At 69.6% G+C, this 13,305-nt stretch overlaps 2 protein-coding genes across 2 annotated transcripts in view; both read right to left on the bottom strand.

Annotated features, from left to right (window-relative positions):
* Positions 1–992, bottom strand: part of ASPDH (aspartate dehydrogenase domain containing) — an 11,385-nt gene extending 10,393 nt beyond the window's left edge. Inside the window, exons 1-2 of the mRNA XM_075138798.1 lie at positions 958–992; positions 397–454 (exon numbers count right to left, since the gene is read on the bottom strand). Coding sequence (XP_074994899.1) covers positions 397–451 — 55 coding nt within the window. The 5' untranslated portion in view covers positions 452–454; positions 958–992. The remainder of the gene's footprint in view (positions 1–396; positions 455–957) is intronic.
* Positions 993–5,202: 4,210 nt separating this feature from the next.
* LRRC4B (leucine rich repeat containing 4B) lies at positions 5,203–10,051 on the bottom strand. The gene is made up of 2 exons (XM_075138776.1): positions 10,035–10,051; positions 5,203–7,371 (listed from the first exon to the last, which is right to left on the bottom strand). The coding sequence occupies exon 2, from the start codon at positions 7,329–7,331 to the stop codon at positions 5,346–5,348; it is 1,986 nt and encodes a 661-aa protein (XP_074994877.1). The 5' UTR covers positions 7,332–7,371; positions 10,035–10,051; the 3' UTR covers positions 5,203–5,345.
* Positions 10,052–13,305: the final 3,254 nt, after the last annotated feature.

Below are 13,305 nucleotides of genomic sequence, written 5' to 3' on the forward strand. Positions count from 1 at the left end.
AATTACCCTAATTACCCCCTTATTTGCCCCATTTACCCCTCAATTACCCTAATTACCCCTTAATTGCCCCCATTTACCCCCCAATTACCCTAATTACACCCTTAATTGCCCCATTTACCCCCCAAATACCCTAATTACCCCCTTATTTGCCCCATTTACCCCCCAATTACCCTAATTATCCCTTAATTGCCCCATTTACCCCCAATTACCCTAATTACCCCCTTAATTGCCCCCATTTACCCCCAATTACCCTAATTACCCCCTTAATTGCCCCCATTTACCCCCCAATTACCCTAATTACCCCCATTGCCCCCCAATTAACCCCCCAATTGCCCCCAAAGCCCCCCCCTCAGCCCTCAATACTCCCCAGTTCCCCCTCCCAGTCCCTCCCAGTACCCAACTGGCCGTAGCCCAGGATCCCCACGCGGCGACACCGCGGGGCCTCCGCCATGGCCTGGGGGGGGAGGGGCGGGGTCAAAGGTCAGGGGTCAAGAGGTCAGGGGGGCACTGAGGGCTGCCCCACACTCTGCCCCCCAACTGCCACCCCCACCCCCCTAAACTACCACCCCACCCCCCACCTGCCCCCAAGTGCCCCCCTGAGCCCCATAGGTGCCCCCCCACCCCCCCCAATTACCCCCTCTGACCCCTAAGTGCCCCTCCAGCCCCCCAACTGCCCCCCCAGCCCCCCATTGCCCCCCCAGCCCCCTAAACCACCCCCTCCCCGCCCCCCATTGCCCCCCCTGCCCCCCAGCCCCCTAAACCACCCCCTCCCCGCCCCCCATTGCCCCCCCTACCCCCCCCAGCCCCCTAAACCACCCCCTCCCGCCCCCCAATGCCCCCTCCTCCCCCTCCCAACTGCCCCCCCCGCCCCCACCCCGCCCCCACCCCCCTAATTACCCCTCTCCCTCCTAATTACCCCCCAATGTCCCGTCCCCCCCCCCCCCAGCCCCCACCTACCCCACGTTCCGGCGGCCCGGCCTTTGCCCTGCCCCACCCCCAGCCCCTCCCCCAACCCCTCCCCCCAGCCCCACCCCCTCCCCTCCGCTCCCACACCCTCCCCCCAGCCCCCACCCCCTCCCCAACCCCTCCCTCCAGCCCCACCCCAGCCCCTCCCCCCAGCCCAGCCCCAGCCCCTCCCCCAGCCCCTCCCCGGCCCCTCCCCCCAGCCCACCCCCCCAGCCCCACCCCCAGCCCCTCCCCCCCCCGGGCTGGTTAATGCTCAGCCCGGACGCCCGGGTCCCTTGGGTGGGGGAGGGGCCCTGGGTGTCTGGGTCCCTTATGGGGGGAGGGGCGGACGCCGGGGTCCCCTCTTGCGGGGGGGAGGGGAGGGGAGGGGCCCGGACTCCGGGGTCCCTTTTTGGGGGGGAGGGGGAGGGGCCCGGACGCCCGGGTCCCATCACCAGGCGCCGTTGCCATAGCAACGGCTCCGCAGCGCCCCTCCCCCCCCCGCCGTTGCCATGGCGACCGCTCTGCAGCACCGTTGCCGCGGCAACCGGGGGGGGGGGATGGGGTGGGGGGGGAAGGGGCGGGGACCTTCCCCCCCTCCCCCCCCCCCCCCCGTGCAGTGTTGCCATGGCGACCGCCGCAGTCCCCCTCCCCCCCCCCCCCACCGCGCAGTGTTGCCGCGGCAACCGGCCCGTTGCCATGGCGACCAGCACCCCCTCCCCCCCCCCCCATCATCGCAACGAGGGGACCCAGGCCAACCCCTTCCCCCACCCCAGCACCCCCGGTTGCCATGGCAACGGCCGCCCCTCCCCCCTTCCCTCCCCCCCCCCCCGCCCCCCCCCGGACGCCTGAGTCCCCTCCCGGCCGTGGCGTGGGCTTGGCGTGTCCTTGGCGTGGGCTTGGCGTGTGCAGCTCGCCCCGCCCCCCCCCAGCCCCGCCCACGCAGCCCCACCCCCCCACTACACGCCACAGACACGCCACGCACACGCGACGTGCACGCTGTGCACACCCCCAGCACGTGCCGCACACGCCCCGTGCACACGGGGCACACGCCACGCACACGCCACGCACACGCCACGCACACGCCACCCACGCAGGAAGCACACGCCAAACCACGCCAAGCCCACGCCAAGCACACACCACACACATGCCAAGCATACGCCATGCCATACCACCCACATGCCAAGGACACGCCACACACGCACACCCACATGCCATGCACACGCCAGGCCCACACCAAGCACACACCAAGCCCATGCCACACACATACCACGCACACGCCAAGCCCACACCATGCGCACCCCAAGCCCACGCCACGCACACGCCAAGCCACGCCACGCACAAAGTCCATGCCATGCACACCCCAAGCCCACACCACGCACACGCCAAGCCCACGCCACGCACAAACAAAGCCCACGCCACGCACACGCCACGCACACCCCAAGCCCACACCACCCACATGCCAAACCCACGCCACGCATATGCCACGCACGCACCAAGCCCACGCCACGCACACCCCAAGCCCACGCCAAGCCCCCGCCACACACACACCAAGCCCACGCCACGCACACCCTATGCCCACACCATGCACACGCCAACCCCACGCCACGCACACCCCAAGCCCACACCACCCACACCCCAAGTCCACGCCATGCACACGCCACGCACATGCCAAGCCCACGCCACACACACCCCAAGCCCACGCCACGCACATGCCGAGCCCACACCATGCACACGCCAAGCCCACGCCACGCACACGCCAAGCCCACGCCACACACACCCCAAGCCCACGCCAAGCCCCCGCCACACACACCCTATGCCCACACCATGCACACGCCAACCCCACGCCACGCACACCCCAAACCCACACCACCCACACCCCAAGTCCACGCCATGCACACGCCACGCACACGCCAAGCCCACGCCACACACCCCCTAAGCCCACGCCATGCACACGCCGAGCCCATGCCACCCACACCCCAAGTCCACGCCACGCACACGCCAAGCCCACGCCACGCACACGCCACGCACACGCCAAGCGCACACCCCAAGCCCACGCCACGCACACGCCAAGCCCACACCACGCACGCGCCACACACACCCCAAGCCCACGCCAACCCCACGCCACACACACCCAAGCCCACACCACCCACACCCCAAGTCCACGCCACGCACACGCCAAGCCCACGCCACGCACACGCCACGCACACGCCACGCACACGCCAAGCCCACGCCACGCACACGCCACGCACACGCCAAGCGCACACCCCAAGCCCACGCCATGCACACGCCAAGCCCACACCACACACACCCAAGCCCACGCCACGCACACGCCAAGCCCACACCACGCACGCGCCAAGCTCACGCCATGCACACCCCAAGCCCACGCCATGCACACGCCAAGCCCACGCCAAGCCCACGCCACACACACGCCAAGCCCACGCCACACACACCCAAGCCCACACCACCCACACCCCAAGCCCACACCACGCACGCGCCAAGCTCACGCCATGCACACGCCAAGCCCACGCCAACCCCACGCCACACACACGCCAAGCCCACGCCACACACCCCCCCAAGTCCACGCCACGCCCCCGCCACGCCCCCGCCACGCCCCCGGCGGCAGGGAGGCGCCGGCGGCGGTTGGAAACACCGTGATGGATTTTATTAAAATAGGAAAGTGTCGGCCGCGGCGAATTAAAAAATCCCCCCACGGGCCTAGAAAAGCCCCCGGGGCCCCCCCAGCCCCTCCCCCCCCCCAGGAACCCCCCCTCCCCCCCCACCCCGCCCCGGGAAGGGGGGGAGGGGCTGGGGCGGGGGAGGGGCGGCGGGGGGGGCCGCAAGCAAGCGAGAGCGCGGGGGGAGGACGGGGGGGGGGGTGGGGGGGTGGGGGATGGGGGCGCAGCGGGGCGTCGCATGAGGCCGTCGCATGAGGCCGTCGCATGAGGCCGTCGCATGAGTCCGTTGCACGAGGCCGCCGCGTCCGCGTCTCTTGCGCGTCCTCCTCGTGGCGGGCGGGAGCGGGGGCGGGGGGGGGAGGGGGGCGCAGCTTTGCGGCCGTCGCACGAGGCCCCGCGTCGCACGAGGCCCCGCGTCGCACGAAGCCGCCGTTGCACGAGGCCCCGCGTCGCACGGGGCGGGGGGGGGGGAATTGCGTCGCGTGTGGTCGTGCGTTGCACCAGGTCACGCGTCTGGCGCCAGGCCGCCATTGCACCAGCGCGAGTCCTTTGTTGCGAAGCGCCCTGCGTCGCGCGGCCCCGTGCGTCGCTGCGATGCACCGCGCGTTGCGCCACGCGGTGCTTTGCTGCAAAGCACCGTGCGTCGCACGCGTCCTTCACTGCAGGACGCGGCGCACGGCCCAGCTCCCGCCCTGCGCCGCGCCTCGCGTGACCCCGCGCGTGGGCACACGTCCCTCGTCGCGCAACGCCGCGCGGTGCTGCACAACGCCGCGCGCTGCACCAGTCCTTCATTGCGAAACGCTGCGCAGCGCACGGATCCCTCGCTGCAAAGTACCGTGCAGCGCACCACCCCCCGTGCGTCGCACAAGTCCTTCGCTGCACGACCCCGTGCATGGCCCGACGCCGTGCTCTGTTGCACGCCCCCGTGCGTCGCATGACCCCGTGCATCGCACGGCCCCGTGCATCGCACAAGTCCTTCGTTGCACGACCCCGTGCGTCGCACGGCCCCCATGCATCGCACAGCCCCCGTGCATCGCACAAGTCCTTCGCTGCATGACCTCGTGCATCGCACGGCCCCCGTGCATCGCACAAGTCCTTCGTTGCACGACCCCGTGCATCGCACGGCCCCCGTGCATCGCACAAGTCCTTTGTTGCATGACCCCGTGCATCGCACGGCCCCCGTGCAACGCACAAGTCCTTCGCTGCACGACCCCGTGCATGGCCCGATGCCGTGCTCTGTTGCACACCCCCGTGCGTCGCACGGCCCCCGTGCATCGCACGGCCCCGTGCATCGCACAAGTCCTTCGTTGCACGACCCCGTGCATCGCACGGCCCCCGTGCATCGCACAAGTCCTTCGCTGCACGACCCCGTGCATCGCACGACCCCCGTGCATCGCACAGCCCCCGTGCATCGCACAAGTCCTTCATCGCCCGTGGCCGCGCGTCGCCCGGCTCCCTCGCCGCCCCCCCCCCGCATCGCGCAAGCCCCCTCCCCGCACCCCTCCCCCGCGCATCACCCACCCCCCCCCACCCCCCCCCCCAAAAAAAAACCCCCCAAAACTTCCCCCCCCCCCCCCTCGCTGCCACCGCCGGGCGTCCTCCGTGGCGGGGTGGCAGCAGCAGCAGCAGCAGCGTTGGGGGGGCGGGGGTGGGGGGGGGGGGGGGAGGGTCGGGTCCCCGCCGGGCGGGGGTGGGGGAGGGTGGGTGGGGGGGGTGGGGGGGTCAGATCTGGGTCTCCTGCACGTTCTCCTTGGAGGGGCTCTTGAAGAGCAGGGGTTCGTGCACCGAGTTGAGCAGCGGGTTCTTGCCGCAGCCCAGCGCCGCCCCGCTGTTGCCGTAATGGGCGGCGAAGGCGGCGTACCGGTCGAGGTGGTCGCGCTCCAACGCCGGCAACGCCAACCGGTTGTCCCCACCGCCTCCACCACCTCCTCCTCCTCCGGTGCCGCCGCCGCCGCCGCCGCCGCCGCCGGTTCCGCCCGCCAGCTCGTCCTCCACGTTGACGATCTCGACGGCACGCGCCGGGCCGCCGCGGTGCTTGTGGCGTTGGTGTTGCTTGCGGAGCTTGTAGAAGGCCACCAACATGACGGCCGCCATGAAGGTGATGGCCACGAAGCAACCGATGATGATCTTGGTGGTCTTCAAGACGTCGTCTAAATCTTGCAACCCCCCGCCCGCCCCCGCCGCCGCCGCCGTGATGGGGACGGTAAAGGGTTTACCGGTAGCACGGGTAGCCGGCGCCGCCGTAGAACCGCCGGCGATTTCCCAACCGGCGGTTGGCGCCGGGGCGGTTTGTGGAGCCGGTTCCTCGCCGCCGGCGTCGGTGGTTTCCACCGTGACGGTGGTGAAGTAGGTATAACCGGTGGCGGCGGCGGCGGCGGCGGCGGCGGCGGCGGCATCGGCGGCCGAAACGTTGAGCGTGGCGGAGGCCGTGGTGTTACCGGCGGCGTTGGTGACCATGCAGGTGTACTGCCCCGTGTCCTGCACGGTGACGTTGGTGAAGTTGAGGGTACCGTCGTGGAGGACGGAGATCCTCACCCGGTACGAACCGTGGGTCATCAACGTCCCGTTGGGCGTCAACCAATTGACCGAGGTCATGGCGGTACCGGTTCGGCACTTGAGTTCGGCCGCCATCCCTTCGGTGACGTTGAGGTCGGCGGGGGGTTCGACGATAACGGGGGCGTAGCAGGTGAAATGCCCCGGTTCCAGCTCGCCCAGGTATCGCCCCCGTAACGCCGGCGGCGCGTGACAACGGGCGCAGCAACTGGTGTTACTGGGCACCGTCTCCCTCAACCACCAACTCAACCAAAGGACGTCGCAATCGCAACGCCAAGGGTTGTGGTGGAGGTGAACCCGCTCCAGGCGGTGCAGGGGTGCGAAAAGGTCGTGGGGGAGCGAGGCCAGCTCGTTATGGGCCAAATTAAGCTCTTCCAAAGCTTTGAGGTCATCGAAGGCGTTACGTTCCACCGCCGCCACCCGGGCGTGCATCAACCACAGCTTCCTCAAACTACCCAAACCCTGGAAAGACCCAGGACGGACGCGACCCAACCGATTCCCCGAAAGTTCCAGTTCTTCCAACCGAACCAACGCCGTCAAATTGGGGATCTCCTTCAGGTTACACATCCCCAAATTCAAATACCGCAGGTTGACCAAACCCTCGAAGGCGGCTTCCGAAATATATTCCAAACGTTTCAGTTCGCCCAGGTCCAGGCGCCGCAGGGAAGGGACCCGGTTGAAGGCGTAGGAGGGGATGCTCTCGATGGGGTTGTTGCGCAACCAGAGCTCCCGCAGCTTGGAGAGGTACTCGAAGGCTTGGGTGGGGACGGTGGTCAAGCGGTTGTCGAAGAGCTCCAAGGTGTTGAGGTTGGGGAGGCCGTTGAAGGCTCCCACCTCTACTTTCCGCACCAAGTTACGGCTCAACTGGAGGATCTCCAAGTGCCGTAGGTGTTTGAAGGTGTCGGTGCGGATCACCTGGATGTGATTTTCCTGTAGGTTCAGGTAACGGGTGTTGACCGAGATACTGGCCGGTACCTCCAACAGCTCCCGCCGGGTACAAATCACCCGACTCGCTTGATTGCTGCAGGAACAAGCGGCCGGGCAGGAGGTCGGAGCCGCCGCCGGCGCCGCCGGGGCCAACAACAGCAACAGCAGCAGCAGCAACGCCGGCGGCGGCAGCGGCAGCGGCATCCTAACGGGCGCCGGCGCCGCCATGGCCAAGGGGCATCCTCCGGCTTCAGGGCCCCGGGTGGTGCTGCAAGGAGAGGGGAGAACAGGGGGGGGTTAGGGGGGGGTGTGCGAGAAAAGGGGGGGGGGGGGGGGCACCGGGGATGCGGTGCAGCGGGTGGGGGGAGGGGCTCGGGGCAAGTTGCGCGGTGCGCGGGCGGCGCGGTCGTGCGCGCGGTCGGGGCGGTGCAGCGGGCAGGGGCAGCGCGGGGCAACGTGCGCCGGCAAAACAAATGCGCCGCGCGCGTGCAGCAGCAATGCCATGCGTCGTGCGTGGGGGGGGGGGGCAGGTCGGGGCAACATGCACCATGCGCCGGCAAAAAAATGCACCGTGCGCGTGCAGCAGCAATGCCATGCGCCGTGCGGGGGCAGCTTGGGGCAACCTGCACCGTGCACGGGTAATGCAACGCATCGTGCATGGGTAATGCAACGCATCGTGCAGGTGCATGGGCTGTGCAATGCGCCGTGCAGGGGCAGCTCAGTGCAGCATGCACCGTGCTGCGGCAATGCAATGCGTTGTGGACGCGTACGGTCAATGCGGTGCACCGGGCAGGGGCAGTTTGGTTCAGCATGCACCGGGCATGGGCAAAAAAAATGCACCATGCATGGTCAATGCGGTGCACTGTGCAGGGACAGCTCGGGGCAATATTCACCATGCACGGGGCAATGCAATGCATCGTGCATGTGCACCAGCAATGCGATGCACCGGGCAGGGGCAGCTCAGTGTCGCACGCACCATGCACAGGCCAAAAAAATGCATCGTGCGTGCGCATGGTCAAGGCAATGCACCGTGCAGGGGGCAGTTTGATGCAGCATGCACCATGCGTGGGCCAAAAAATGCATCGTGCACGCGCACCAGCAATGCGATGCAGGATGGAGGGGCAGCTCGGTGCAACGCGCAGCGCGCATGGGCAACAAAATGCATCGTGCAGGTGCATGGGCACTGCAATGCTTCGTGCAGGGGCAGTTCGGTGTGAAATGCACCTTGCAGGGGCAATGCAACACACCGTGCATGTGCCACAGCAACGCGCCGCGCCGTGCAGAGGTCGCTCGGTGCAGAGTGCCCGGGCAATGCAATGTGTTGCGTGTGTGCATGGTCAATGCGACGCACCATGCAAGGGCAGCTCCATGCGAGGTGGGACCATGCACGGGCAGCGCGATGCACTGCGGACGTGCGCGGTCAAACCAATGCACCGCGCGCGGGCACCGTGGTGCAACGCGCACCGCGCGCGCTGCCGCGCAACGCACCGTGCACGCGCGCGGGCGACGCAACGCACCGTGCACGGCCGCCTCGGTGCAACGAGCAGCGTGCACGGGCCGTGCAACGGCACGTTGCACGTGTGCACGGTTGATGCAACGCGGTTTACATGGGCCGTGCAACGCGCAAGGCGTGTGCGCGGGTGACGCAACCGCCGCGTGCACACAACCGCCTCGGTGCAACGCACACCGTGCACGCTTGGACCACGCGTGGCCACATCCACGGCTGCAAACACCGTCCCCCCCCTCGTGTCCTTCCCCCCCGCCCCCGGGAGCACCTTGCACACGCGTGTGCGTGCAAATCCCTGCAGGCGCCTCCTTGCACACAAACACGTGCGCACGCAGGTCCCTGCACAGCGCCTTGCACACACGCACACGTGTGTGCAACCCGGCGCCGCAGACCCGCGTGCGTGCGCAGCCACGCACACACGCGTGCACGCGCGCACACACTCACATCCCGACACGCATCCCTGAACGCGCTCCTGCGCTCACAGCCACGTGCACACGCATCCAGGCCTGCATCCATGTGCTCGCACACGCAGGGGCACGCCCGTCTCTGCACACGCGAGCGTACCAGGGTGCACACGTGTGTGCCTGCAGCTGCTGCACACGCCTGCTTGCACCGCGCAGCCCTGCACACGCGTGTATCCCTGCACGCAGCCAGGTGTCTGCGCAGTCGTGCACACACACACGCGTGTGCGTCCCATCCTGCACACGTGCACGCGCGCCCCCACGTGCAAAGCACACGCGTGTGCAGCCCCTTCCCAGCCCACACCCACGTGTGCACACGCGTGTGTGCAACCCCATCCCAGCCCACACCCACGTGTGCACACGCGTGTGTGCAACCCCATCCCAGCCCACACCCACGTGTGAGCACACGCGTGTGCAACCCCAGCCCAGCCCAAATGCACACGCGTGCCGGTGCACACGCGTGTGCACGCCCAGCCACGCACGCCTCCTTGCACACACCCCCCGCGCACGCAAACACGCGTGTGCAATCCCATCGTGGCACAAACCCCTTTGCACGCACATCCATGTGCACGCACACGCGTGTGCGGCCCGTCCCTGCACACCCCCACGTGCACGCACACGCGTGTGCAACCCTGACCCCGCACATCCCACATGCATGCACACGCGTGGGCAACCCCATCCCTGCACACGCACACGCGCGTGCAACCCCATCCCTGCACACGCACACGCGTGTGCACCCCTGTCCCCGCGCACCTCCCCGTGCGCGCACACGCGTGTGCCTCCCATCCCCCCCCCCACGTGCACGCGCAGCCCCATCCCGCCGCAGCAGCAGGTGCACGCACACGCGTGTGCACGCACACGCACACACACCCCCTCCCCCCCCCGTGCACGCACACGCGTGTGCACCCCCGCAACCCCCCCCACCCCCACCCATGGGTGCCCCCCGCGCCCGCCACGGCCTACCCCGCACCCCCGGCCTGCTCGGCCGCGCAGCCTTCCTCCCTCCTCCTCCTCCTCCTCCTCCTCCTCCTCCCCCCCCGCTCCTTCCTGCCCCCCCCCCGCTCCTTCCTGCCCCCCCCCTTCCTGGACCCCCCTTTCCCCTTCCTGCCCCCCCCCCCAACCCGGCTGCAGCCCCCTCCCCCCCCCATCCCCCACCCCGCTCGCCTCCGCCCGCCGCCGCGCTGCTGCCAGCCGCTGCCTGCACCCCTGCCTGCACCCCCTGCCTGCACCCCCCTGAATCCTCTGCCTGCACCCCCTGCCTGCACCCCCCGCATCCCCTGCCTGCACCCCCCGCATCCCCTGCCTGCACCCCCTGCCTGCACCCCCCTGCATCCTCTGCCTGCACCCCCTGCCTGCACCCCCCGCATCCCCTGCCTGCACCCCCTGCCTGCACCTCCCTGTATCCCCTGCCTGCTCCCCTGCCTGCACCCCCTGCACCCCTGCCTGCACCCCCCCTGCCAGCACCCCCTGCCTGCACCCCCCTGCACCCCCTGCCTGCACCCCTGCCTGCACCCCCCTGCATCCCCTGCCTGCACCCCCCTGCCTGCACCCCCCTGCATCCCTGCCTGCACCTCCTGCCTGCATCCCCCTGCATCCCCTGCCTGCACCCCTGCCTGCACCTCCTGCATCCCCTGCCTGCACCCCCCGCCTGTATCCCCCTGCATCCCCTGCCTGCACCCCTGCCTGCACCCCCTGCACCCCTGCCCGCACCCCCCTGCCTGCAACCCCTGCCTGCACCCCCCTGCACCCCCCTGCCTGCACCCCCCTGCACCCCCTGCCTGCACCCCTGCCTGCACCCGCATCTGCATCCTCCTGTGCACCCCCTGCCTGCACCCCCTGTCTGAACCCTCCCGCCTGCACCCCCGTGCACCCCCCTGCCTGCACCCCTGCCTGCACCCCCTGCCTGCAGCCCCCTGCCTGCAGCCGTCTGCACCCCCGTCTGCACCCCCCTGCACCCCTGCCTGCACCCCCTGCCTTCACCCCCTGCCTGCACCCCCATCTGCATCCCCCTGTGCACCCCCCCTGCCCGCACCCCCTGCCTGCACCCCCCGCCTGCACCCCTCTGCCTGCACCCCTGCACCCCTGCCTGCACCCCCTGCCTTCACCCCCTGCCTGCACCCTGCCTGCACCCTGCCCGCACCCCCTGCCTGCACCCCCCGCCTGCACCCCTCTGCCTGCACCCCCCCGCACCCCTGCCTGCACCCCCTGCCTGCACCCCCCCGCCCGCACCCCCATTCCTGCACACCCCCCACTCTGCCCCCCTCCCCGCACCCCATTCTGCCCCCCTCCTCCTTCCTGCACCCCCGTCTTGCACCCCCTCTTCGCATCACTCCCTCGCCCCCCTTCTCGCGCACCCCCTCCTTGCACCCCGTTTTTCTACCGCTTTCCTGCCCCTTCTTGCACCCCCTTTTGCACCCCCCTCCTTGCACCCCCTTTTGCACCCCCCTCCTTGCACCCCATTTTTGCAGCGCTTTCTTGCACCCCGTTTCCCCTCGCCTTGCACCCCCTCTGCCTGCACCCCAACTTGCTGCACGCTTCCTTGCACCCCTTCTTGCACCCCCCCTTCTTGCACCCCCTTTTGCACCCCCCTCCTTGCACCCCCTTATTGCACCCCCACTTATTGCACCCCCCTTCTCGCACCTCCTTATTGCACCCCTTATTGCACCCCCTTTTGCCCCCTCTCCTTGCACCCCTTCTTGCACCCCCCTCCTTGCACCCCCTTTTGCCCCCCTCCTCCTTGCCCCCCATTTTGCACCCCCCCTCCTTGCACCCCCTTAATTGCACCCCCCTCGCACCCCCTTTTTCCACCCCCTCCCTGCAAACCCTTTTGCAACCCCCTCCTTGCACCCCCTCTTCCTGCACCCCAACTTGCTGCATGTTCTTGCACCCCCTTTTGCCCCCCCTCCTTGCCCCCCCTCCTTGCACCCCCTCCTTGCACCCCCTCCTTGCACCCCCACTTATTGTACCCCCCTCCCTGCACCCCCTTTTTGCACCCCCTCCCTGCACCCCCTTTTTGCCCCCCCTCCTTCCACCCCCTCTTCCCGCACCCCCTCTTCCTGCACTCTTTCTTGCACCCCATTTTGCCCCCCCCCCGGCCCCCCCAGACCCAGGGGGTCCCCCCTTTTTGCCCCCCCCCCCCCCCCCCCCCCCGCGGCTTCATTAGTCTTTCCAGGCACACGGCGGTGCAGCCCCCGCCGCCCCCCCCCCCCCGCCCCAGCGGCCCCCGCGCTGCCGCCGCCCCGCCGGCCCCCCGACACTGCACAGGGCCCCCCAAAACTGCAGGGGGCCCCCCCCGGTATTGCACGGACCCCCACCCAGCACTGCATGGAGCCTGCACGGGGCCCCCCAATACTGCACGCCCCCCCCCCCCAGTGCTGCACGGCCCGCCCCGGCATTGCACAGGGCCCCCCAACACTGCACGGGGCCCCCCAAAAAATGCAGGGGGGCCCCCCGGTATTGCACGGACCCCCAGCACTGCATGGAGCCACCCCCCGGCACTGCACGGGGCCCCCCAATACTGCACAGCCCCCCCCAGCGCTGCACGGCCCCCCCCGGCATTGCACAGGGCCCCCCAACACTGCATGGGACCCCCCAACACTGCACGGGGCCCCCCAACACTGCGGGGGGGGCCCCGGCACTGCACGGACCCCCAGCACTGCATGGAGCCCCCCCCCGGCACTGCATGGGGCCCCCCAATACTGCACGGCCCCCCCCGGCATTGCACAGGGCCCCCCAACACTGCACAGGGCCCCCCAAAAAATGCAGGGGGGCCCCGCGGTATTGCACAGACCCCCAACACTGCATGGAACCTGCACGGGGCCCCCCAATACTGCACGCCCCCCCCCAGCGCTGCACGGCCCCCCCCGGCATTGCACAGGGCCCCCCAACACTGCATGGGACCCCCCAACACTGCACGGGGCCCCCCAACACTGCATGGGACCCCCCAACACTGCGGGGGGGCCCCCAGCACTGCACGGACCCCCAGCACTGCATGGAGCCCTCCCCCAGCACTGCATGGGGCCCCCCAATACTGCACGGCCCCCCCCGGCACTGCACAGGGCCCCCCAACACTGCACGGGACCCCCCAAAACTGCACAAGGCCCCCCCAAAACTGCAGGGGGGCCCCCGGCACTGCACGGACCCCCAGCAGGGCATGGACCCCCCCCCGGCACTGCACAGGCCCCCCCAATACTGCAGGGAGGCCCCCCCCAACTGCATGGGGGCCCCCCCGGCA

Source organism: Calonectris borealis, unplaced genomic scaffold (assembly GCF_964195595.1).
Source record: "Calonectris borealis unplaced genomic scaffold, bCalBor7.hap1.2 HAP1_SCAFFOLD_59, whole genome shotgun sequence".
NCBI classification, from domain to species: Eukaryota; Metazoa; Chordata; class Aves; order Procellariiformes; family Procellariidae; genus Calonectris; species Calonectris borealis.